The 26,177-nt window shown below is 43.3% G+C and overlaps 1 protein-coding gene across 2 annotated transcripts in view; it reads right to left on the bottom strand.

Annotated features, from left to right (window-relative positions):
• Positions 1-3,350: 3,350 nt before the first annotated feature.
• The window catches only part of LOC126092366 (lipase member M-like), a 176,163-nt gene continuing 153,336 nt past the window's right edge, over positions 3,351-26,177 (bottom strand). Inside the window, exons 8-9 of one of the 2 annotated variants that reach the window (XM_049907910.1) lie at positions 22,753-22,895; positions 3,351-4,551 (exon numbers count right to left, since the gene is read on the bottom strand). In XM_049907910.1, coding sequence (XP_049763867.1) covers positions 4,381-4,551; positions 22,753-22,895 — 314 coding nt within the window. In that variant the 3' untranslated portion in view covers positions 3,351-4,380. The remainder of the gene's footprint in view (positions 4,552-22,752; positions 22,896-26,177) is intronic. The other variant, XM_049907911.1, reaches the window with a different exon arrangement.

Here is a 26,177-nt window from a genome sequence, read left to right as displayed (position 1 = left end):
ATGTAACAATAGGCATCATAGGCATAGAGAAACGACTGAAAGGTTCTTCAAGCCCAGATGGAACCGCAATTGGGTTTTACAGCGAGCACTCGGCGGCATTGACCCCTTACTTAGCTTGTATTTATCGTGAAGCTCTCGCCCAACGCAAATTCCCAACCGACTTGGAAAAATCGAAGGTGAGTCCTTTACATAAGAAAGGTAAAAGAATGGACTCGCATTATTACAGACCATTATCGTTAACATCAGTTTCCTGCACAATCCTTGAATATATTCTCAGTATGAATGTGATAAATGTTCTTGAGACATGTAGATTAAAAAAAAAATCACACAGTGCCTCACTGCTGACTGTTAACGAAGATACGAAAATTTGTAATTCGTTCCCAAACATATGAGAGGCTCGAAGACTTCTTAAATAACACAAGCATTACCGAAGTGATTCAGGATCTCAAATGGGAATCCCTGAAGGTAAGATGACACTCTTTTCGTGAGAAACTATTTCAAGACAGCTGCAGAACGATTCAACTACCACAAACGAACATTTCTTGTATGGACCACGAAGATAAGATGTAAGAAATTAGGGCTTGTACTGAGGCTTTAAGCTGTCACTTTTCCCTCCTGTTTGCGAGTGGAGCAGGAAAGAAGATTACTAGCAGTAGTACAGGGGATGACACTCCACCATGTAATGGTACTTGAATTACGTAACCAAATACGGCACCTCACCTCAACCTCTCGATACCAGCAATATTCTACTGTGTTTCTGTAAAATAGTTAACACATTTCTGTGACAACATTCAGATTTGATTTCATTAATGTAGAGGTACTTCGATACATCGATATGTATATATTGCAATGATTTATTCTTATGTGTATTCTTTCTTTTGTCACTATGATCTTTGACATACTTGTAACTGATTTTTGGGCGCATAAGCGGTTATTAGAGAGTCAAGCTTTGGCCGTCATGTTAAAAAGACGCAAATTGTAGTCAGTTTATGAAATGTGAACTTTAACATTGAGGAAGATATTTTTCAAGTATGTTTTATATTGTGAAGTGATGTTTTGGAACAAGTTACGTGATATTGCAACAAAAGTAATAAAAAAGAAGTGTAACTTAAATTCGGAGTGCTGATTACTTTTTTACATCACCATTGTCCTACCTTGCAAAAGTTTAATCTTCAAGAAATGGTTTATGAAACACATCTATAAAACTTTTGAATATTGCAGAATAACACCTAGGCCTCTTTGCATCCGAGCTTGGAATCATCACTACCTAGATTATCGACGATTGAGCCATGAGTTCACAACGAGACCAGCGTGGGAAACACGAAAAGATGAGTGCTTAGTTTATCCATTATTTCAAGAAATGACTATTAACTGTGCTCTGTTGACACCTGCCACACAATATAACTTTGTTGTTGCCCGAAAATGCAATATTTAGCAGCGTGAGCAACACTACAAACATATAATTAATTTTTGACCTTTGTTGTGGTAGGGTTGTTAGAACCATGCACTCTGCCAGTAGCTTTCGGAGTATATATGTTGATGTAGTTGTGGATGTTCACGTTTTATGTAATTTTTGGATAAGTACTTTTGAATATAGCGCAATTTAAAAATTTTGGAGCTTTCACGCACTTCTGAGCACCACATAAAGTACTTCGAATACTACATGTTACACTCTATACTTAAGTTTTACTTCGAATACTATATGTTACACTCTATACATAAGTTTCTGGGTGCCAAAAAATTTTCCTGCCACCTTCATCCTGAAATTTTAAGCGCTGTCATTGGATTAAAAATATTTCTCAACTTGCTATTTCTAAATATAGCTCCACCGCCGTCTTTAGTTTTTAAATTTCTCGCCATCCAATAACTTTAATTCATAAATCATCCACCACAGCTATTTTCAATCTTTGTGTTTCCCTCCATCCAGTATATTTAATTTTTAAATTTCTCATCATATGCTATGTTTAAAATTTCCTGCTGTATGTCATCTTCAATTTATAAAGTACCGTCCATATAGGATCTTGGATTTTTAAATTTCTTGCCGTATTTAATTTTTAAAAATTCCTGCCATCCGCCATCTTGGATATTTGAATTTTCCACTAGTGCCGTCTTGATGTCGTCACGCGTTCAGGATCGCTGATGATGTCTTTGCCTACATGTGGTCAGTCGTTGATGATGTGTTTTAAAGGTCAGTGACTGCATATGACGCCACCAGCGGCTATTTCTGGTGACATCATAAATCTAAACAAATTAAAACTTTTTGCCTAAGTGCACCGAAGAGTCCTTTGTTGTACTTCTCATTACCCAATTACATTAAACTGATTCCAATTTTCCAGTCACAATAGAGCAACAAGTATGAATATGTAAAAATATGAATATGTAAAGCTCTACCGGCCTCACTTGAAGATGAACCTGAAAGACTCGACAGCTAGTTCATGGAAATGAAGAAATATTTCATAAATTATTGGTGGTATCCATTTGTACCTACAGAGTTGAAGATGCCAAAGATATTAAGTTAGTTTTCCCACTCCCGTCCAATAGACACCTTTTTTGGTGGGGCCTATGGGGAGAGCTGAAACCTAGCACTGTGCTTCCAGTCCTATGCGAATTCGTCTATAGCATCACTTCCAGCAGAAGAACTAGTCGACCTATTGGAGTGCATTGAGCAAAGCAGTGGCACACTATGGAATATCTCGGAGTCGTCATGGCTGACTGATTCCCAGAAAACCGTTAAAGGGAATAGAACGAACATACAGCTCAGCAACGCGGTTTCAGAAGAAACTGTCCTGTATATCTACGTATTTCCTTTCTACGTTTGTCTTTCTTCTTATAAGTTCCCAAACTTACGTCATCGCAGTTTCTTTATTGAGTATGGGGCAAGCTGTGGCCGCAAGGATATCTGCATTATGTAACCAAGGAAAATTAGTTTAAGTCGTGTACTTGTTTCGTAGACTACGGTAAGTTGTGCTATGATACAGTTACACGACCTAGTACGTCATGTGTTTGATATAGCCTGTAAGTGCGTCAAACTGTACAATGCATTGCATTTTTATGGTCAGTAAAGCGATAGTGTTACTTCGACGATTTGAAAATTAATTATCTCTGTGATACTTATTACGCTGAACTTCATCTTTATGAAGCTTTACTGTGTTGGTGATGGATGACAGATGGTTCTACATGGGATGCTTAGCAGGAAAATGATAGCGTCCCACCTTTCAACGATGAATCAATATATAAACCACTCAAGGGATGCAACGGTAATAATGTGTCGATGTGATGATTTCAGTGTATTTCGAAATAACATTTTCCCTGGAAGTATTTTGTAAAACATCATCTTAGAAACGAAGAGTGCAACATAATATCGTTCGATTGTGTCGTTTATTACTTATTTCAACCAAGTACAGTTACTTGCTTAAATACAATGTTAACGAACATGGTATGATACAGAACAGCTAAGAACGAAGACAATAAAAGAAAAAATAATTCTCAGACTTTGAGTATGTGGCATTGTTTTTTAAGAAATTGAGAAATGTCAATTCACTCTATTAAACTAAAGTAGAAATACGGTTGCGAAAGTTTCCATATCTTATAAAAGTGCAGATTCATATTAAGGTTATAATACATTCACTGTCTAACTTACAGTCACAAGGCATTTGCCTTTATATTGTCGGCGACTCACCTCAGAAGATGTTGCCCGCAGTAGGCAACGAAGCGTCAGGAAGGAGAAGCAGTTTTATGTATGGACCACGGCAATTCAGCCCAGAAGTTTTAATTAGTTAATGAAGTTTTACTATGTTAAGTGGTGGATGCTGGACACCTTTAGACAGGGACGCTTAGCAGCTAATTAATTGGATAAGGCACCAGTACGTAAACAACTCATGGGATGCTTGGTTAACGTGTGATGTGAAGTTGCTACGGATATTTCGACGTAATTGACGTTGGCATGGGAACAGCGACGTTCCAGTTCCACACAAAAGACGCTAAAAATATTCAGTGGAGCCGCATGCAACTTAAATGGCTTGGATTTTAACGTCAGGTCGACGAATGAATGGTAAACTAAGGTTTGCTTAGGCTGTGAGATTATTACTGCGTGCGCTGGTGGAATATGACAGTTCGTTGATACTCAATGTATCAATAATTTGTGATAACAAGGTACAAAGCAGAAGTTTCGTACCACCCCAGTGTTTGAACGAACGAATGGCAAAAATTACAGAACGAGTTAAATGCTTTGGGACACACTTTGGAGATTACTCCAGAGTTCCAGAATTGTACATCAGAAACATTACGTGTCATTCGTGATGTTTCGAATTTGGGACTCTTCAATTACATTGTTGTTGAATGCGAGGTCGTAACTGGTAACGTAATTAAGATGACGTGAGGTCACTGTTGTTCTTCTGAGTCTTCATGTTCATTCATGAGAGCGATTATCTTCCCGTAGGCGTAGCGATGAGCTTCCTTGTTGCCTATGAAATCAAAGTGGTCAAACTCCTCTGGCGGCATCAGGAACATACCAATGTTCTTAGACGTCACGCGGCTCAGCGTCAGTGCGTCCTGTGAACGAGTTGCCACGGTAAAATTGGACAAGTGCAACGTCAAAATTTTATAAACAAAATATGTTTGTTGAGTTACCACAGTAAAAACGGACAAGTGCAACGTAGAATTTTTATCAATAAATTTGCAAGTGCTTAACTCTGCTCTGAGATGTGAAGTACGAGACACATCGTCCGTACTTACGTTGATCCAATGCAAACGAGTCATCCCTTGTGAGGTATTACCGTGAGCGTAGGGAAACTAGACAACGGGTGAATGAACATGTAGTGGAGGACGTCAACTACAGTAACATTGCTTGTAATAGGTATCTGACTGTACAATATTCATATCTACATCTACATCTACATGACTACTCTGCAATTCACATTTAAGTGCTTGGCAGAGGGTTCGTCGAACCACAATCATACTATCTCTCTACCATTCCACTCCCGAACAGCGCGCGGGAAAAACGAACACCTAAACCTTTCTGTTAGAGCTCTGATTTCTCTTATTTTATTTTGATGATCATTCCTACTTATGTAGGTTGGGCTCAACATAATATTTTCGCATTCCGAAGAGAAAGTTGGTGACTGAAATTTCGTAAATAGATCTCGCCGCAACGAAAAACGTCTTTGCTTTAATGACTTCCATCCCAACTCGCGTATCATATCTGCCACACTCTCTCCCCTACTACGTGATAATACAAAACGAGCTGCCCTTTTTTGCACCCTTTCGATGTCCTCCGTCAATCCCACCTGGTAAGGATCCCACACCGCGCAGCAATATTCTAACAGAGGACGAACGAGTGTAGTGTAAGCTGTCTCTTTAGTGGACTTGTTGCATCTTCTAAGTGTCCTGCCAATGAAACGCAACCTTTGGCTCGCCTTCCCCACAATATTATCTATCTGGTGTTTCCAACTGAAGTTGTTCGTAATTTTAACACCTAGGTACTTAGTTGAATTGACAGCCTTGGCAATTGTACTATTAATCGAGTAATCGAATTCCAAAGGATTTCTTTTGGAACTCATGTGGATCACCTCACACTTTTCGTTATTTAGCGTCAACTGCCACCTGCCACACCATACAGCAATCTTTTCTAAATCGCTTTGCAACTGATACTGGTCTTCGGATGACCTTACTAGACGGTAAATTACAGCATCATCTGCGAACAGCCTAAGAGAACTTCTCAGATTGTCACCAGGGCATTTACATAGATCAGGAACAGCAGAGGTCCCAGGACGCTTCCCTGGGGAACATCTGATATCACTTCAGTTTTACTCGATGATTTGCCGTCTATTACTACGAACTGCGACCTCCCTGACAGGAAATTACGAATCCAGTCGCACAACTGAGACGACACCCCACAGGTCCGCAGCTTGATTAGAAGTCGCTTGTGAGGAACGGTGTCAAAAGCTTTCCGGAAATCTAGAAATACGGAATCAACTTGAGATCCCCTGTCGATAGCGGCCATTACTTCGTGCGAATAAAGAGCTAGCTGCGTTGCACAAGAACGATGTTTTCTGAAACCATGCTGATTACATATCAATAGATCGTTCCCTTCGAGGTGATTCATAATGTTTGAATACAGTATATGCTCCAAAACCCTACTGCAAACCGACGTCAATGATATAGGTCTGCAGTTAGATGGATTACTTCTACTACCCTTCTTAAACACTGGTGCGACCTGCGCAATTTTCCAATCTGTAGGTACAGATCTATCGGTGAGCGAGCGCTTATATATGAGTGCTAAGTAGGGAGCTATTGTATCAGCGTAATCTGAAAGAAACCTAATCGGTATACAATCTGGACCTGAAGACTTGCCCGTATCAAGCGATTTGAGATGCTTCGCAACCCCTAAGGTATCTACTTCTAAGAAACTCATGCTAGCAGCTGTTCGTGTTTCAAATTCTGGAATATTCCATTCATCTTCCCTGGTGAAGGAATTTCGGAAAACTGCGTTCAATATCTCCGCTTTAGCGGCACAAAATGGTTCAAATGGCTCTGAGCACTATGGGACTTAACAGCTGTGGTCATCAGTCCCCTAGAACTTAGAACTACTTAAACCTAACTAACCTATGGACATCACACACAACCATGCCCGAGGCAGGATTCGAACCTGCGACCGTGTCAGTCGCACGGTTCCGGACTGCGCGCCTAGAACCGCGAGACCACTGCGGTTTACATACGACCAGAATTTCTTCGGATTTTCTACCAAATTTCGAGACAATGTTTCGTTGTGGAACCTATTAAAGGCATCTCGCATTGAAGTCCGTGCCAAATTTATCAAACAGCTGCCCCTTCTTAGATGTTTCCTTCAGCAGTAGAAACGTCAACAACAAAAGAATATACACGAAGATGCAGATGCCAATTAGTGTCATGGCTTAACCGCTTTTAATAACTGAAAATATTGAATTTACCGACACTAAATGTTTTATTTTACCCATGACGTCATCAAAATTGAGGACATAAAGCAGCCACCGAATTCCAATAAGCTTAAAATACACTCCATAACAACAGTTGCAGTTATTCTCAAACACCACATTGGTTGGCTTCGTCAGCTCACAACTAACTGTCACCTTACGACCTAACCTAGATCTTGGCTTACGCTATATGCCTGTCCTGTCACCAAAACTAACAATAAAACACGCACAGACACACACACACACACACACACACACACACACACACACACACACACAAAAGTATTGACAGTTCTCTGGACAACAATAATGATTACAGCTCCGTAGTTCACATTATATGTCTCAATGTTGAAGCTTTATCCCCCGTATAGGAAGTGAAAGGAACATTTAAAAAGTGAAAAAAATGATAACTCTGGGAAACTTCAGAGTACTGCTGTACTGCTAAATGGAATTGGAAAGTTGCTATGTCGAGAATGCAATACGAGCGATGTGAGGGAGTTGGAGAGAATGATGGAAAAGGGAATGAAATCCTTAATCGAATGAAATTTGTTTGAGTATGGTTTGATATTGCTTTTAATGATGTTTCGGGAGTCAAAAGAACAGCTCTGTAGCAATTAAAAGAATTTTTTCATCTCTGACTATGTTAAATTCAGCTTTCTGTGTTCTGCGCTCAAAATTCAGTAAGTTGTAGATAGCAGATCCGAGGTAGACGACAGTTTCCTGACGTCGGATAGCTTCGATGGAGTGATGCAGTTCCACGGAATCATTCATCAAACAAATTATGTGCTTCTTGAATGTCTGATCAGGTATGCGACTATGCGTATCATAGGAAAGTACAGGTGTAGATGCACTTTCCTCAGTCGTTGTAAAATCGCTGAAACAGGGCATCAGGAAAGAAGCACTGTATGGAATGGTGTTTGGAATACGAAGGAAAGGGGAAATCTTCGGTATTCAAACTGTGAAGCTAAGGAAGATTTTATAATCCAACAGGAAAAATTTGAGGAATATACTTATGAGAATGCGGAACTGTGTGCAGTTAGAACGTGCACAATGCGGTAGTGACTGCGTTCCGGACTTCCAATTCATGATCAGGTTGTAACCACTCGGCTTTCTGCCTGAGTATGCCGCGGTAACGCAGCCTAACCCTCGTACAGTGTGGATAATTCGCTCTGACAGCAGACGGAATGAAGAATATTAAGTCCCAGTATTCGTGATAGGTGTAACAGAAATGCAGAAAGGATTTTCGGAGACATGGTTTAGCCACATCCTGGGGGATGTTTCCAGGAGTGCTAGTTGTGCAAGGTATGCGGAGAATTTCTGTGAAGTTTGGAAGGTAGGACACAAGGTACTGACAGAATTAAGGCTGTGAGGGCACATTGTGAGTCATGCTGGGTAGCTCAGTCGGTAAAGCACTTGCAGGAAAAGGCAAAGGTCCCGAGTTCGAGTCTCCGTCTGGCCCACAGTTTCAATCAGCCAGGATAGTTTCATATCAGCCCACACTACACTGCAGAGTGGAAAATATCATTTTACTACACGAATGTTTTTTATCACAATAAATGTCATACATTTATTATATAATATATGGTATTTTCAAGGTTACAATCTTTTTAAATTCTCAAATTCTTATTCTTCTTTCTTATATCAATTCTTGCATTAATTCTTGTACACACGTCAAAAAAAGTTTTGCACCACCTCGGTTCAGAGAGTTCCGGAACCTGTGCAGAAAATTGGAATAGAGATCAACATAAACATCATTTCCGCCCTTTTTATTGCTCATGAAAACCACACACTGAATATTGTACCACCATACAGCGACACCTTCAGAGGTGGAGGTCCAGATTGCTGTACACACTGGTATCCCTAATACCCAGTAGCACGTACTCTTGTATTGACGCATGCCTGTATTCGTTGTGGCATACTATCCACAAGTTCATCAAGGCACTGTTGGTCCAGATTGTCACACTCCTCAACGTGGATTCGGCGTAGATCCCTCACAGTGGGTGGTAGGTCACGTCGACGATAAACAGCCCTTTTCAGTCTATCCCAGGCATGTTCGATAGGGTTCATGTCTGGAGAAAATGCTGGCCACTCTAGCCGAGCGATGTCGTTATCGAAGTCATTCACAAGATGTGTACGATGGGGTCGCGAATTGTCGTCCACGAAAACGAATACCTCGCCAATATGTTGCCGATTTGGTTGCATGTCGGTCGGAGGATGGCATTCACGTATGGTACAGCCGTTTCGGCGCCTTCCATTACCACCAGCGGCGTACATCGGCCCTACATAATGCCACCACAAAACATCAGGGAAGCTCCACCTTGCTGCACTCGCTGGACATTGTATCTAAGGCGTTCAGCCTGACCGGGTTGCCTCCAAACACGTCTCCGACGAATGTCTGGTTGATGGCATATGCGACACTCATCGGTGAAGAGAACGTGATGCCAATCCTGAACGGTCCATTCGGCATGTTGTTGGGCTCATCTGTACTGCGCCGCATGGTGTCGTGGTTGCAAAGATGGACCTCGCCATGGACGTCGGAGGTGAATCTCCGCATCATGCAGCCTTTTGTGCACAGTTTGAGTAGTAACAAGACGTCCGGTGTCCGCACGAAAAGCATCATTCAACATGGTGCCGTTGCTGTCACGACACCTCCGGGCCATAATCCGTAGGCAGCGGTCATCCACTGCAGGCGGCCTGAGCGAGGCATGTCAACGACAGTTCCTGTCTCTATGTATCTCCTCCACGCCCGAGCAACATCGCTTTGGTTCACTCCGCGACGCCTGGACATCTCCTTTGTTGAGAGCCCTTCTGGCACGAAGTAACAATGCGGACGCGATAGAACAGCGGTATTGACCGTCTAGGCATGGTTGAACTACAGACAACACGAGCCGTGTACCTCGTTCCTGGAAGAATGACTGGAACTTTTCGGATATCGGACCCCGTCCATTTAATAGGCACTGCTCACGCATGGTTGTTTACATCTTTGTGCGGATTTAGTCACGTCTCTGACTAGTCAAAGGGACTGTGTCTGTGATACAATATCCACAGCCAACGTCTATGTTCAGGAGTTCTGGGAACCGGGGTGGTGCAAAACTGTTTTTGATGGTGTATTTTATTCTTGTCTTCACTCTTCAGGAATGTTTGGGGCATTCCCTTGGATTATACCGTTCGTAGAAACGTTAGAAACATAGACGTTCAGAACACCATGAGCATCGCTTGGAGACAGGTTTGCCACAGCGACATTTCTTCGTATAAATCTCACTCGGGAAATAAACGTCGTTAACATTGCTGAAGATTTCACGCGTTTCAATAATGTCGCGACAAACTGCGCATAACGGATCGCTTCAATGACAAATGGCGCTTGCAACTGATCATGGTACATGATGCACTACAGGATATTCGTCGAAAACAATTTCAAATAATTGTCTCATTCATTTATTATTTTTTTTATTTCTTAAAATTTATCTCCAGACGTGTTGTTAGTAGACGAATAAGTCAACTATTATTTCAGTATATATTGGAAAAGACTGGTGTAGTAATCTTGTAGGGACATAGCTAGATAAATGAAAAACAAAAACAAAAATAACAATCGGGTTTCGAACACGAGGCATAAAAGTGTAAAGGTGCGCCGCTTGCCACAGTACCAGCACTTCAGTTGAACTATTTACTCGCTAAAAGGTATATAGAGTACGTCATAAACTGTGACCGTCATTTTCTCAGAAACGGTCGAGAATCTAAGGATATGGTGAGACACGGGTTCGCTTATTTTGGCTCTTCAGCCACTGAGCGAAGTTTCTGGGAAATCGGGTTATGGCACTTGCCGTGTTCTCCTCCTAAGTAGCTAAAACGCTTGCCTGGTCACCTAGAACCAGTTGCAAGTTGCCTGTCTAAGGACTTCTAGGGGAAGGAAGGAAGATTGGAGTTTAACGTCCCGTTGACAAAGAGCTCATTAGAGAGGGAGCACAAGCCCAGATAACGAAAGGATGGGAAAGGAAAACGGTCCTGGCTTTTTCAAAGGAACTATTCCGGCATCTGTCTGGAGCGACTTAGGGAAACCACGGAAAACGTAAATCAGGATGGTCGGACGCGGATTTGAACCGTCGTCCTCGCGAGTGCGAGTCCAGTGTCCTGAGCGCTGCGCCATCGCACTCGGTGGTTTCAAGGGACAGCACAGATTTTATTTCCAGTATTTCATATAATTACTGAGCGAATCTAATATTTAAAAAGCTGACATAACCTTAATCGTTAAAAAGTATAATCTTCTGTTAAGGTTTGGCACGGTAAGTCGGTATTCAAGTACTAAAATTAGAAACTGTGTAGGGGAGATCAGGGCAAATTGGCGATGGCGGGCAAAGTGAATTTGGGGTCCTTAAGGAGCTGTGAGGTGCGGGCATGGCGCGGGAAATGATTTAGCTTTTTCTGCCTGGAAGGTCCAGTCGCCTCATGAAATGTATCGTGTCTGCTATGCCCTCTTCAGAATTATAATAATGCCTATAGAGTTTAGCTATTCTGATGCAAGGAAAATGGCCAGTTGTGTATATATATTGTGGAGAAGGATGATATTTATGTCTTTTTAATGAAATTGTCTTGAAAGTATCTCATTTGACCCCATGATCCGTCTTTAGTTACAAAAAAATCGATAGTGCTGTTAGAGGGTGTACAGATTTTGTGTAATGCAGCAGATCTGTGCAAAGTGTCCGTCTCAGCGGTGTCTTCTGACCTCTTTGTGTAGGGGCACAACGTAACAACAGCGGCCGAAGACAGGTCTCTGCAGCTATATTTACAGCAAGTCCTTACGACCGAGAAGCGCCAAATGAAGAAAATGAAGAAAAAGGAAGTAAAAAGAAGGAAAAACGGAAAATAGCCTTAAAGGAAAAAGGTTGTAAAAAGAAAATTGCGAAGTGCTCTTGTTGACGAGAACAACGAAGAGGAAGAGTGAATTCACTGCGAAGAACAATTTTCAAATTCCGCAACAGGAGAGCAGTGGATTTATTGCCAGTTGTGCTCCCTCTGGGCCCACGATCTCTCTACAGGAGATGAGGAACACAGTTTGACTTTTATTTGTGAAAAGTTTAAATAATTAATTTGGATCATGGATCATGTTTTACTATAAAACATACGTGATTCTTTTTTAAAACAGTTTTTATCCCTTATTTTTATGTTCAAAATTAAGTGGACATTTTGTCACATTGTGAAGTTTGAATTGTTTAAACAACTCGTACTTAAGAAATTTACTGGCAGAGTGAAACTGTGTGTCAGGCCGATACTCAAACTCAGGACCTTTTCCTTTCACGGGCAAGTGCTCTGCCGATTTTTTTATATTTTAATTTTTTAATAATTTAAAGGGGGCAGAGCGGGTAGAGCTCTTGCTTGGAGGCCTGGCCACGATGTCCCTGTGTACTGATAGGATGAGGGAGAGTCAGAGGGATGGAAAAATTGTACTTTTTTTAAAATTCTTTACTTAAATTTTTCTGTTTTAATTTTTGTATCCTAGGAAAAAAATCGCATCTGAAAAAGAAAAGAAAGAACTGTAGGGCCACAGTGACATCCTCATCACAACACTGGAAGGAACATCCTAGCCCGTGAAACTGCACCTGCCTGGGACACCCCACCGTTCCGGGAGGTCACGAAAACATGCTGCCTAGGAAGTTCGCAAAGTGCGTTTTGTATTTAGAGTGACGTGTGATGATCTCATGTTGTTCTGGAATATAGAGCCAATAACCCATGCCTGATATCAGGGTCTGCGAGAGCACATAGTGAAAGGCGCGCCTTGCAACACAGTGCGTTGACGAATGTTTTCTGTGGTGAGAAAACGACCGCGTCCCGGAAAAATTCCAAAATGCTACAGCAGACGGGTGTAAAATGAATGTGCGCAACGGAAAATACTGAACGCAAAAATCAAGATTTGGCCCTGTGTGACTACCCCCTGCAGCTGATCTTAGGATCTCTTAATTGTGATATTATTTCCTCCTTCTTGCTCTTTAACGTATAAATTACAACCTAAACATAAATGAATGATTAAGGGAACTAGTAACTACTGAATGATACATGTTGTTTCTGATTATACATTTGTTGTAGATTAAAAACCCTTTATATTACAAATGTTTATATTTCCAACTAATATTACTGATGAATTGCCCAAGTCGGCCCCTTTTTATGGCTACGTGATCTAATATAAATAACGCAAAATGACTGACATCTACGTACCAAACACTAGAAGACACTACTTTCAAAGATGATCTACAGCCGTGTGAAACCTCAGTGGAAATAAAACTTACGTGATCACAGCTGTTTAGCCTTATGGCCCTAATAAGCCGAAGTACTTAGCAATATTACCCTACGTATGGCGTCCGGTGCGTCGGAGTGATGGTTCTCGTACACGACTGCGACGACGGAAGAACTCCATCCACAAAATAAACTCTTTCAAACACTACGACGGCAGAAGGCGGTACTCTTGACTAGCATACTCTAATACTGTCGTCTCCACTCTCTGTTCTATATACAAGAAACGGCAACTCCCAGCCACTAGGTCAGAATCCAGATAACGTCTCTATGTGAGTATAGGCAGAAGAAGTGCTCTCAATCACTGAATGCTGCATTCTCAACGATGACTCCCTACCCGGAGGCGAAGTCCAGAATCGTATAAGTTCGCAACAGTACATTGCATAACCGCTATACCTATAAAATCTCCTGAGAGCAAAGACAGAAAGTCCGTCTGTACCAACAAAAGCTGATACTGAGCGACCGGCAAACACGGACTCTCTACACGGAAGACCCCTTTCCCTCCACTGCTGACTTCCCAGCAAAGCTCGGCTCCCCTCCCTCGTAACTGCAGAAGGCGAATAATAATCTCCAAGCCACGGAATATTCTCCCTCTCTGCAGATTTTTCCGAACGCTATATTTTAGTCTTTTGTCGTCCAGCGCGGAAAGTTTGCGAGGAAATACCTATCCCCTTTAATCAGGAATACATACAATGGTACGCTTCTCAGAGTAAATATCCTCAGAAATAACCCAGCCTGCGTGATTTACGAGGTAATGCTTCCCCGTTCCTCTCTGCTGCGTCCAAGATTTTCAGAGTTTCCGAAGTATTATCCGGTTATCCTTCCGGCCCTATTACAACACCGGCCAGCCGCCACTGTATTGTGTTTGAGCGCTCAGGTGCCCCGACCGTCCATCTTAGCTACTTCCTGTGTCCAGCAGGACCAACACACCTGTGTGGGCTTTTCCACGCACGGCTTGAGTTACGCCTGCCGTTTCATTTCCACTGGCGTTCCAACCTCTACTAGTATTGGCAATCATTCATTATGCCGTTTTGACAATAAAGACACTCCGTCACCTTTCATGCAATAAGTGTTAACAACTATTTACAAGGTGTACGTGACAATGTCAGTCTTCTTTAAATATTCATATACGAGGGCAGTTCAATAAGTAATGCAACACATTTTTTTTCTCGGCCAATTTTGGTTGAAAAAACCGGAAATTTGTTGTGGAATATTTTCAAACATTCCCGCTTCGTCTCGTATAGTTTCATTGACTTCCGACAGGTGGCAGCGCTGTACGGAGCTGTTAAAATGGCGTCTGTAACGGATGTGCGTTGCAAACAATGGGCAGTGATCGAGTTTCTTTTGGCGGAAAACCAGGGCATCTCAGATATTCATAGGCGCTTGCAGAATGTCTACGGTGATCTGGCAGTGGACAAAAGCACGGTGAGTCGTTGGGCAAAGCGTGTGTCATCATCGCCGCAAGGTCAAGCAAGACTGTCTGATCTCCCGCGTGCGGGCCGGCCGTGCACAGCTGTGACTCCTGCAATGGCGGAGCGTGCGAACACACTCGTTCGAGATGATCGACGGATCACCATCAAACAACTCAGTGCTCAACTTGACATCTCTGTTGGTAGTGCTGTCACAATTGTTCACCAGTTGGGATATTCAAAGGTTTGTTCCCGCTGGGTCCCTCGTTGTCCTACCGAACACCGTAAAGAGCAAAGGAGAACCATCTGTGTGGAATTGCTTGCTCGTCATATGGCTGAGGGTGACAATTTCTTGTCAAAGATTGTTACAGGCGATGAAACATGGGTTCATCACTTTGAACCTGAAACAAAACGGCAATCAATGGAGTGGCGCCACACCCACTCCCCTACCAAGAAAAAGTTTAAAGCCATACCCTCAGCCGGTAAAGTCATGGTTACAGTCTTCTGGGACGCTGAAGGGGTTATTCTGTTCGATGTCCTTCCCCATGGTCAAACGATCAAGTCTGAAGTGTATTGTGCTACTCTTCAGAAATTGAAGAAACGACTTCAGTGTGTTCGTAGGCACAAAAATCTGAACGAACTTCTCCTTCTTCATGACAACGCAAGACCTCACACAAGTCTTCGCACCCGAGAGGAGCTCACAAAACTTCAGTGGACTGTTCTTCCTCATGCACCCTACAGCCCCGATCTCGCACCGTCGGATTTCCATATGTTTGGCCCAATAAAGGACGCAATGCGGAAGTCAAGAAACACGGCATCTACCTGTGAACCCGTGTCTATGGCCCTCTGAGTCTCGTGGACGAATAGCGCGAGCTGGGTTTCACATGACCGTCTTTTTCGAAACCCATGCTGATTCCTACAGAGTAGATTTCTAGTCTCCAGAAAAGTCATTATACTCGAACACAATACGTGTTCCAAAATTCTACAACTGATCGACGTTAGAGATATAGGTCTATAGTTCTGCACATCTGTTCGACGTCCCTTCTTGAAAACGGGGATGACCTGTGCCCTTTTCCAATCCTTTGGAACGCTACGCTCTTCTAGAGACCTACGGTACACCGCTGCAAGAAGGGGGGCAAGTTCCTTCGCGTACTCTGTGTAAAATTGAACCGGTGGTTCAAAGGATAGGGGAAGAAGAACGTCCAGGGTCACCGACGTGATGGTGTGTTGCTCTTGGTTCCACGTCCGTACCGTCGCTCGCAGGTATAGAGCGAGAGCCTTGCTCAGCACAATGGTGGGATTAAGTCCTCCACAATGGTGTGGGAGAGTTAAAGTCTCGTATGTGACCTTAAACAGCATCCCTTGGCTGACACGGTGTCCAAACCTGTCAGCAATATCATGCGGCATTGGCAGTATCTGTGCCAAGTGTTGTTGTCATGAGGCAAGATGAACTTTAGTGTGTTCCACCCACTGGAGCAGGTCGCATGTTTGGAGCGAATTGTTATATATATGCAGCCGGACGTGGTGGAGCAGAGCTCCCAGCTACCATTCGATGTGCATAATCTTGGTTTTATTCATGTTGACCCTGTTACCCGCCGCCACGCCGTATGCAGTAAGAAGGGCAACCACTGCGCGAGTATCATCAAGTCGTTGGTATATGCACGACATGTGAAGGAACTCGCATGAAGTTGGACGCCTGTAAGAGTCCGTCGAAGAGTCCGCATCAACGGTTTTGGGTGCTATTGCAAAGAACACTGTCGATAAAGGACATCACTGTCTAACTCAGCTGTAAACAGGAACCGTACCTACCTCTCTGCCATTGACTCTCACCGTCGAAGGAGCGCGGCGAAGGAGGTGCATGGGGGTAATGAAATCCTAGGGGAAACGCCATGCGTCAGATGGTCGAGTCAAGGAAATCATAGTTTCCTGTCAAAGGTACGATCAAAATCGGCTGATACGAATGCCGTTCGCATGCAGCATGCTTCCATGGGGGCAGTGAAGTCACGGTGTCCACCTACGATAGAGTGGATGTTGCTTCAAACCTCTAGACAAGCCTGATCTGGTGGTAATGTCTTGGATATTACTGTTTTGAGCATTGCCGCCAACATTCACGCGGAGATTTTGTAGTGAGTATTGGACATCGTGATCGGTCGAAATTGATGAGCGCTGACAATCCCTCCGTTTTCGGTATTGGTATTAGCATTCCCGCCATGAATTGGGACGCGACCTCCGTGTCAGGGCGCAATAACTCATTATACATCAACGCCCATTGTGAGATCATTAGATCCGCAAATTCTATACAAAATTCGAATGTTAACCTGTCTGGCCCATGCGATTATGTACCACATCCTTATTGAGTGCCAACCTTATGCCATCTTCCGTTAGAGGTTGCAAGAACGCCGCTGCATCCGAACCATCGACTCCCGTGTGCAAATGTCGCAATATCTTGTCTCCCATCTGACTGTCGGTCGGCATCTCGGCGAAAAGGAGGCCGTAATGTTTTAGAAACCCAACAGCAATGTCCTGGAAGCCAGAATGAGATTTTCACTTTGCAGCGGAGTGTGCGCTGTTATGAAACTTCCTGGCAGATTAAAACTGTGTGCGGGACCGAGACTCGAACTCGGGACCTTTGCCTTTCGCGGGCAAGTGCTCTACCAACTGAGCTACCCAAGCCCGACTCACGCCCCGTCCTCACAACTTTACTTCTGCCAGTACCTCGTCTCCTACCTTCCAAACTTTACAGAAGCTCTCCTGCGAACCCTGCAGAAGTAGCACTCCTGAAAGAAAGGATATTGGGGAGACATGGATTAGCCACAGCCTGGGTAATGTTTCCAGAATGAGATTTTCACTCTGCAGCGGAGTGTGCGCTGTTATGAAACTTCCTGGCAGATTAAAACTGTGTGCCGGACCGAGACTCGAACCCGGGACTTTTGCCTGTTGTCAAGGGCCGATCATCCCCATCATGGAGCACTGTGAACAACTACTGCCGATTACATGCAAGCCCCTGGACACGTGATGCATGGAAATATGTTCTCCATCAACGTTGTCCAAGCACCAAGCACGGATCGAAAGTCCCTTCAATCGACGTTCCGTGAGCGATAAAATGCACGCCTGAATGCCATGGATTTCGTTTGACGCTCGGGAGTTGAAATTCGGCGTTTGATTCTTTGGCCCCTCCTACCAAGATGTGATCATATTTGCAACGGAATAAGAGCACAACCCGAGTAAAACTGCGCACACGCCCGTCAAGTGTCAGACCCAGAGTGTGTATAGATGTTGACAATACGAATGCCATTCACTGTCATTGACAAATCCTGGGCTGTAGAGAGATAATCGAGGCCACACACTGGAAGCCCTTCCCGGACCAAGATCGCCGTGCCACGTCCTACGTCTGGAGTCGGCGCTACGTAAGTGTTGTAACCACACACGTCTGGAAGGGCAGCAGGGCAGGTTTCCTGCAGCAGGGTATCTACACTACTGGTAATTAAAATTGCTACACCAAGAAGAAATGCAGATGATAAACGGGTATTCATTGGCCAAATATATTATACTAGAACTGACATGTGATTACATTTTCACGCAATTTGGATGCATAGATCCTGAGAAATCAGTACCCCGAACAACCACCTCTGGCCGTAATAACGGCCTTGATACGCCTGGGCATTGAGTCAAACAGAGCTTGGATGGCGTGCACAGGTACGCCTGCCCATGCAGCTTCAACACGATACCACAGTTCATCAAGAGTAGTGACTGGCGTACTGTGACGAGCAAGTTGCTCGGCCACCATCGACCAGACGTTTTCTTTGGTAATAGGTCTGGAGAATGTGCTAGCCAGGGCAGCAGTCGAACATTTTCTGTATCCAGAAAGGCCTGTACAGGACCTGCAACATGCAGTCGTGCATTATCCTGTTGAAACGTAGGGTTCCGCAGGGATCGAATGAACTGAAATGTAACGTCCACTGTTCAAAGTGCCGTCAATGCGAACAAGAGGTCACCGAGACGTGTAACCAATGACAACCCGTACCATCACGTCGGGTGATACGCCAGTATGGTGGTGACGAATACACGCTTCCAATGTGCGTTCACCGCGATGTCGCCAAACACGGAGGTGACCATCATGATGCTGTAAACAGAACCTGAATTCATCCGAAAAAATGACATTTTGCCATTAGTGCACCCAGGTTCGTCGTTGAGTGCACCATCGCAGGCGCTCCTGTCTGTGATGCAGCGTCAAGGGTAACCGCAGCCATGGTCTCCGAGCTGTATTCCATGCTGCTGCAAACATCGTCGAACAGTTCGTACAGATGGTTGTTATCTTGCAAACGTCCCCATCTGTTGACTCAGGAATCGAGACGTGGTTGCAAGATCCGTTAGAGCCATGCAGATAAGATGCCTGTCACCTCGACTGCTAGTGATACGAGGCCGTTGGGATCCAGCACAGCGTTCCGTATTATCCTCCTGAACCCTCCGATTCCGTATTCTGCTAACAGTCATTGGATCTCGACCAACGCGAGCAGCAATGTCGCGATACGATAAACCGCAAACGCGATAGGCTACAATCCGACCTTTATCGAAGTCGGAAATGTGATGGTACGCATTTCTCCTCCTTACACAAGGCATCACAACAACGCTTCACCAGGCAACCCCGGTCAATTGCTGTTTGTGTATGAGAAATCGGTTGGAAACTTTCCTTATGTCAGCACGTTGTAGGTGTCGCCACCGGCGCCAACCTTGTGTGAATGCTCTGAAATGCTAATCATTTGCATATCGCAGCATCTCCTTCGTGCCGGTCAAATTTCGCGTCTGTAACACGTCATCTTCGTGGTGTAGCAATTTTAATGGCCAGTAGTGTACATCCGTGGTGTCGGTCACGTCCCGGAAAAGTTGGAACTTTGCAAACGACGTACGTTGTTAATAGTCACTTACATGCTTGGTTGGGTGTCGTCCTCATGGTCGTGTCATGTCATTGTAAACTACAAAGGCGACAGTCCACTATATGTCCTCAGAGGGTTGCCCGCCACCGGACTTCCCTCTGTTGTTTTCGTCCTGTGGTGTGCTCCCAAAGTATGGGGCGCTTTTTGCGACGTTTCGGCGATCGTTGTTTTGGCGCCCTGCCATCTGCCGATGTAGGCGAAGTTTTACGTTGTTCATCGGGCTGCGGCCACATCCTCGTTCTCCACTTCCATGCCGCGAGCTACTTGTGTGGCTGCGGAAGGTTCCTCCGACATCTGCGATGAGGAGGACGTACGTGTACCCCCTGTCACCTCCCCGCTCCTCTGACTCGGTCTGCTCTTGCATCAACATGTCCGTGTCACGCTCCGGACTCGGTAACACCTCCCGGCGGGCCACCGACGTACGTCATCGGGAGTTGCGTGTAAAGTCTAGCTATTACGCTTCCACACGTGGCAGTTGCATGATGTGGAGTTGTATGTATTCTGGGCGGATATGTCCTTCTCCACTGCAGCCAGAATATGTCCGCGGCTGGCCATCGCAAATCACAATAGCCTGACATCCTCCAGTATCAAAGCATGTTGTTGTTGTTGTGGTCTTCAGTCCTGAGACTGGTTTGATGCAGATCTCCATGTTACTCTATCCTGTGCAAGCTTCTTCATCTCCCAGTACCTACTGCAACCTACATCCTTCTGAGTCTGCTTAGTGTATTCATCTCTTGGTCTCCCTCTACGATTTTTACCTTCCACGCTGCCCTCCAATACTAAATTGGTGATCCCTCGATGCATCAGAACATGTCCTGCCAACCGATCCCTTCTTCTAGTCAAGTTGTGCCACAAACTTCTCTTCTCCCCAATTCTATTCAGTACCTCCTCATTAGTTATGTGATCTACCCATCTAATCTTCAGCATTCTTCTGTAGCACCACATCTCGAAAGCTTCTATTCTCTTCTTGTCCAAACTATTTATCGTCCATATTTCACTTCCATACATGGCCACACTCCATACAAATACTTTCAGAAATGGCTTCCTGACACTTAAATCTATATTCGATGTTAACAAATTTCTCTTCCTCAGAAACGCCTTCCTTGCCATTGTCAGTCTACGTTTTATATCCTCTCTACTTCGACCATCATCAGTTATTTTGCTCCCCAAATAGCAAAACTCCTTTACTACTTTAAGTGTCTCGTTTCCCAATCTAATTCCCTTATCAAAGCATGAAGATTTATATTTGTTAAGGACGATTCGCACCTGTCGGACGCCGTTTAGCACAGAACAGGAGCTAAAAGTTGGCCAGCGTTCTGGCGAATGACTAGGTACCGTGCCATATGGTCGCAGTGATTCAGTAACCATCGATTCTGGTACCTCAAACGGCAATTCAAAGATCCGAATGACCCTCACTCCCAAGCGTGAAGGAGCCACTGTTACATTGCCGATATGGGCATCAGAGTCTCGAAATTTAAATGCCCTATGAACAGTGGCGAGAGTTCTTTGACATGCAGCTTCAGTGGTTGTCTGGACATAAATTGTGCTGCTTACAATGGATAGGTGTATCGCAACTAGAGCCGAAGCAGATAAATGAACTTCGTCCCCGAAAAACGCTCTATTTCAAACTGTTGGGTCTCGCATATTCGTTGTCAAACGTAAATCGGATCGTAGTCTTTCTGAAATTATGTGTGATGGCGATCTTTTCAGACAACAACACGCGCGAGCATCAGTGGTGTGAATACTTCCTCTTCCATGAGCGCCCGCGACCGGGACAAAACTTCCTGCCTAATGCAGACTACGTCTGAGCTACCCAAGCACGACGCACGACCCGTCCTCACAGCTTTACTCCATCTGACAACTCGACTCCTACCTCCAAACTTTTTCAGAGCTCTCCTACGAAACTTACAAGACTGGCACTGCTGGAAGAAATGATATTGCGGAAACATTGCGTAGCCACAGCCGGGAGTATGTTTCCAGATTGAACGCTTGGTTAGCTCAGTCGGTAGAGCACTTGCCCACGAAAATTAAAGGTCTCGAGTTCGAGTGTCGGTTCGGCACAGTTTCAATCTGCCATTAAGTTTCATATTAGCGTAAACTCCGCTGAAGAGTTAAAATTTCATTCTGAAAACATCCCACAGGCTGTGGCTAAGCCATGTATCCGCAATATCCTTTCTTCCCCGAGTGCTAGTCTTGAAATTTCGCAGGAGAGCTTCTGTGAAGTTTAGAAGGTAGGAGACGAGGTAACAGCGGAAGTGAAGCTGTGAGGAGGGGTCGTGCGTCGTGCTTGGGCAGCTCAGTCGTCAGAGAACTTGTTCGCAAAAGGTAAACGTCCTGAGTTTGAGTCTCGGTCCGGCACACAGTTCTAATCTCCGAGTAAGTTTCACATCAGCACACACTCCACTGCAGAGTGAAAATTTTATTCTACTCGTACTGTATTTGATTCCAAGGTGATGAAAATACATGTTATTATACTTTAGTAGTTGCAGATTATAATAATTTCTGGCCAATATGCTCTGCTCTTTCCTATATGTCGTGAGGCAGCTTAGCTCACGACGCGCAAATAAGCCAGACTATATTCATCCAGTATTGGAGAATAAGAGCACCTAGCAACTTCAAATAAACTCTACACGTAATTTCAAACCTTTCCAAAATTTTTCTCGCTGACCTTGCCCCGTCCCCCTCCTATGAAATAACGGAAGGAAAAAAATTTTTATCGGTTGTTACATTTTCTTTGTTTATGCAGCAAAACTTCAGCATGAAGCCTGACGTTTTAATTTATTACTTTTTAAATACCAAATCTATTCGCAACACTTGTTGCAGACTGTACCCACATATACCACTGAATGCGCCGGCAAAGTTATGTCACTGTACCACACATACTTCAGGAGATGCGTCGTAATAAACATTGAGATATGGGGAACAACTAGTGCAAATTACCCAGACTATATTCATTCACCGTTTGCTAATGAGAGCGCTTAGTGGTGTCTGTGTATTAAACATAAAGTGAAACTGTTTTACACGAGGGAGTTCGACTCCTGAAATTATTAAGGGTGGGGGTTGCTGGTATGCTAGAGCTCCGAGCCCTGCTGCATGCGGTGTGTCTAGTCGTCCTGTAAGGTCACGCCTGAGTAGGTGGCGTAGCGCCCCTTATGGAGAGAACCTGAAGCAGCGAACCTGGTAAGAGACGAATCTGTCGCTTTTGCCGACAAACACGGCTATGGGGGTGGAGACGTTCTGCAGGCGGTACTCCGGCGGTGCCTCGCGTCCGTAGCGCCGCAGATTTTCTTCGCGCCCCCAGTCGTACGCTTGGAACTTCCCTGAAACGAAACGAACAGACAGCAGTCGCAGTGAGGAGCGTTGTATTACACCTGCACACTAAGCGTAAGGAACAATCACATCAATGTAAAGTCATTTTCGGTTCCCAAAAAAACATGACTTAATTATTTTGGTAAGCAGTACACTACTGAACATTAAAATTGGAACACTAACGAAGGCGGCATCCACACAAACGCCAAACTGACGTTATATACGTATACGACATTCTTATATATAAAAACCATTAGCATTTCAGCCCCATCCCACATTATTTATTTATTTAGCGTATGGAAATACAACCTGAACTAAAAACGTACATACATGAATCGCAAAATTTTGCAAAATAAGTACAACTAAACTACTAAATATACGAATGAGTATCTATATTTTCAGTCAATTCAAAATCTGCATCTGTCACTTCAAATAAATCTTCTAGATTTCCAGGGCAAGCTCGTCTGCTACACCTTGCAACAATGTGTTTGATGGTCTGATGCTCATTGCCACAACCGTTTTGAGATGGTGAAGCGTTTCCTCATAGGTGGAGGCTTTCGTCACAGATACGATGGCCGGTACACATCCTATTAATTGTTTTCCAAGCACGTCGCGATAATTCCATACAGCTGGTAACGTGATAGGTTTTATCAGGGTCTGATATTCCTCATGGGGAATATTGTTCCAGGTTTGCGACCACTTCCTACTCATGTTGAAGTCCACTACTTGTAGCGATTCTGTCGATATTACAGGTGACTGCCTGGGCTTTAATGGGCTCATTTTAAGCGCAGTGCATTGGGAGCTGAGAAATTTTGATTAATTTTCCATATTCCTTGAGAAGTTGAAATTCAAGGTGAAAACCTTCAGCTGTCTTATTTTGCACAGTGCTACTTGTTCTGGTCATAGACCATTTCCAAGCTTAGCCCAAACGAGGGAATAAAAAAAAAATAGAGACTGTACAATTTGACAAGATAGTGTAAAATATAGGTTGACTCTTACACAGAAGACTACGGCCACCAACCACTTTTTATAATGTTATTTATTTACTTAAACAGCGCCGTTACCGGTTTCGAACCGATAGGTTCATCTCCAGACGGCTAGTTCACATTTTAAATTACATTTTGTATTTTGTTTCCGCACCTGACGAAATTTAGGTGATGTAAACAAATTATTATTATTAAATGGGAGATGTTTCGGTTACTTACAATGAAGAATCCGCGCCATTACGTTCCAGTGCAGGTTGCTTATCATTTTGCAACACTGAAAACTGTATAATGCACTTCTTGTGTATATATATGCAGATAATGAAACGCACCAATCACACACAAGTTTCATCACATGGAGGTATGCATACAAAGATGGCGACATTACAGTCATAACAATGCCAAAGAGTTCCACTCTCAGACGTATTTCCTTACGTACACATATGTGACAGTAGATATTTACAAGTTGCTAATGTTACGTTACTTACTATTTACACTGAAAGAGAACTGATGAAAATTAAGATAAGCAAAAAAAGCAGTCAGTTATAAAGTGTTACTGCAGTGATATTACGTAAATATTATGGTATACATTGAAACAAAAGTATATGATAAGGGCCAGACGTACATAAATAAGTGTTACAACTATGCACATATTATGGCTTTAATTGAAAGCACAGTAAATGGGTTGGGTTGGATGTGCATATATAAATATTACAAATATTACAAAAGTGAACTTTTTTATTTTTACTTTAAATTGGAAAGCAGGTGAATGAAATTTTGAAGAAAGGCTGCGTTGGCTAACTTCGTTTGTTCATTGAGGAGATTTTGTGGTGATTTGCTTTTATATACATATATTTCAACGAAATATCATCGATATGGGCTTTCTGAGCTGAAGGCCCACTCGTGTACCCTTGATGACTGCACAACAAAACGCTTTGCACCTCACCTGGGCTCGTCAACACCGACATTGGACTGCCGATGACTGGAAACCTGTCTGACGAGTCTCGTTTCCAATTGTATCGAGCGGATGGATGTGTACGGGTATGGAGACAATCTCATGTATCCACGGATCCTGCATGTCGGCAGGGGACTGTTTAAGCTTGTGTAAGCTGAGTACTGGTGTGGAGTGCTGAATTAATTTTTTCTATAAATTCCTTTTTCTCGAAGGAAAGCGTTTGCTGCTTCTGTTTTCATTCCACTGGTTTTTTTTTTTTTTTTTTTTTTTTTTTTTTTTTTTTTTTTTTTTTTTTTTTTAGGTTAGAGTCAGGTTACAGACAGAGAGTATTGAAAGAGATTAAAACAGAACAGTGGCATAATGTCTGTAGCACTATCCAAAGAAATAAAATTTATGTGGTTCATCAGAACATTAGAGGACTGAAAAATAAGATAGATGAGCTTCTTGTATGCCTAGAAAATGGAGTAAATTCTGAAGGTATAGATGTTTTGTGTCTCTCTGAACACCATGTAACCGCAGGGATGGAGAAGTTAAATTTAAGGGATTACAGATAGCATTCATGTAGAGTCAACATGGAAAAAGGAGGAGTTGCTACTTATATAAAAACTGGACACAAAGTTAAAAATATTGAAACAAACAGTTTTTGTGTAGATCAGATCCTTGAAGCAAGTGCTTGTGGGTTGCTACTGCAATATACTTCTATAGTAATTATAAAATCTACAGATCCCCTCAAGGTAACTTTCAGCTATTCATGAAAAATCTTGAGGCATTATTGAGCTACCTGTTCGACAAAGAGAAGCATTTAGTGGTTTGTGGTGATTTTAATGTAGATTTCTTAAAAGATACGGATAGGAAAAATGAGCTAGAATCTTTGTTTGGTTGTTACAATCTAGTATCTTTTGTAAATTTTCCAACTCGAGGGCAGCATAGACAGTGCTCAGGCAGAAACAATTAATGTGTACCCAGTTGTTAAGGGGTTATCTGATCATGATGCACAGTTAATGAAAATAACACATATAGCACCTTAAGGATTCAGGCACGTTCATACAAGGCAGGGAGGCTTATTAATGTGAACAGGATACAGACCTTGAAATGCAGCCTAGAAGAGGTAGAATGGGATGAAGTATACACAGAAAATGATGCTGATGCCAAATTCAATTCATTCCACCGTAAATTTGTCTCAATATTTGAGAGTTGCTTTCCTGAAACGTTATCCAAAAAAGCCATTGCTGCTTCTGTTTTCATTCCATTACTAAGGGAATTAAGATATCGTGTAAGAGGAAGAGGGAAATATATGGAAAGGTCAGAATAAGTCAGGATCCGACATTACTTGCTCACTACAAAAGATACTGTAA

Source organism: Schistocerca cancellata, chromosome 7 (genome assembly GCF_023864275.1).
Source record: "Schistocerca cancellata isolate TAMUIC-IGC-003103 chromosome 7, iqSchCanc2.1, whole genome shotgun sequence".
Taxonomy (NCBI): Eukaryota; Metazoa; Arthropoda; class Insecta; order Orthoptera; family Acrididae; genus Schistocerca; species Schistocerca cancellata.
This window is presented reverse-complemented; position numbering and strand designations above follow the sequence as displayed.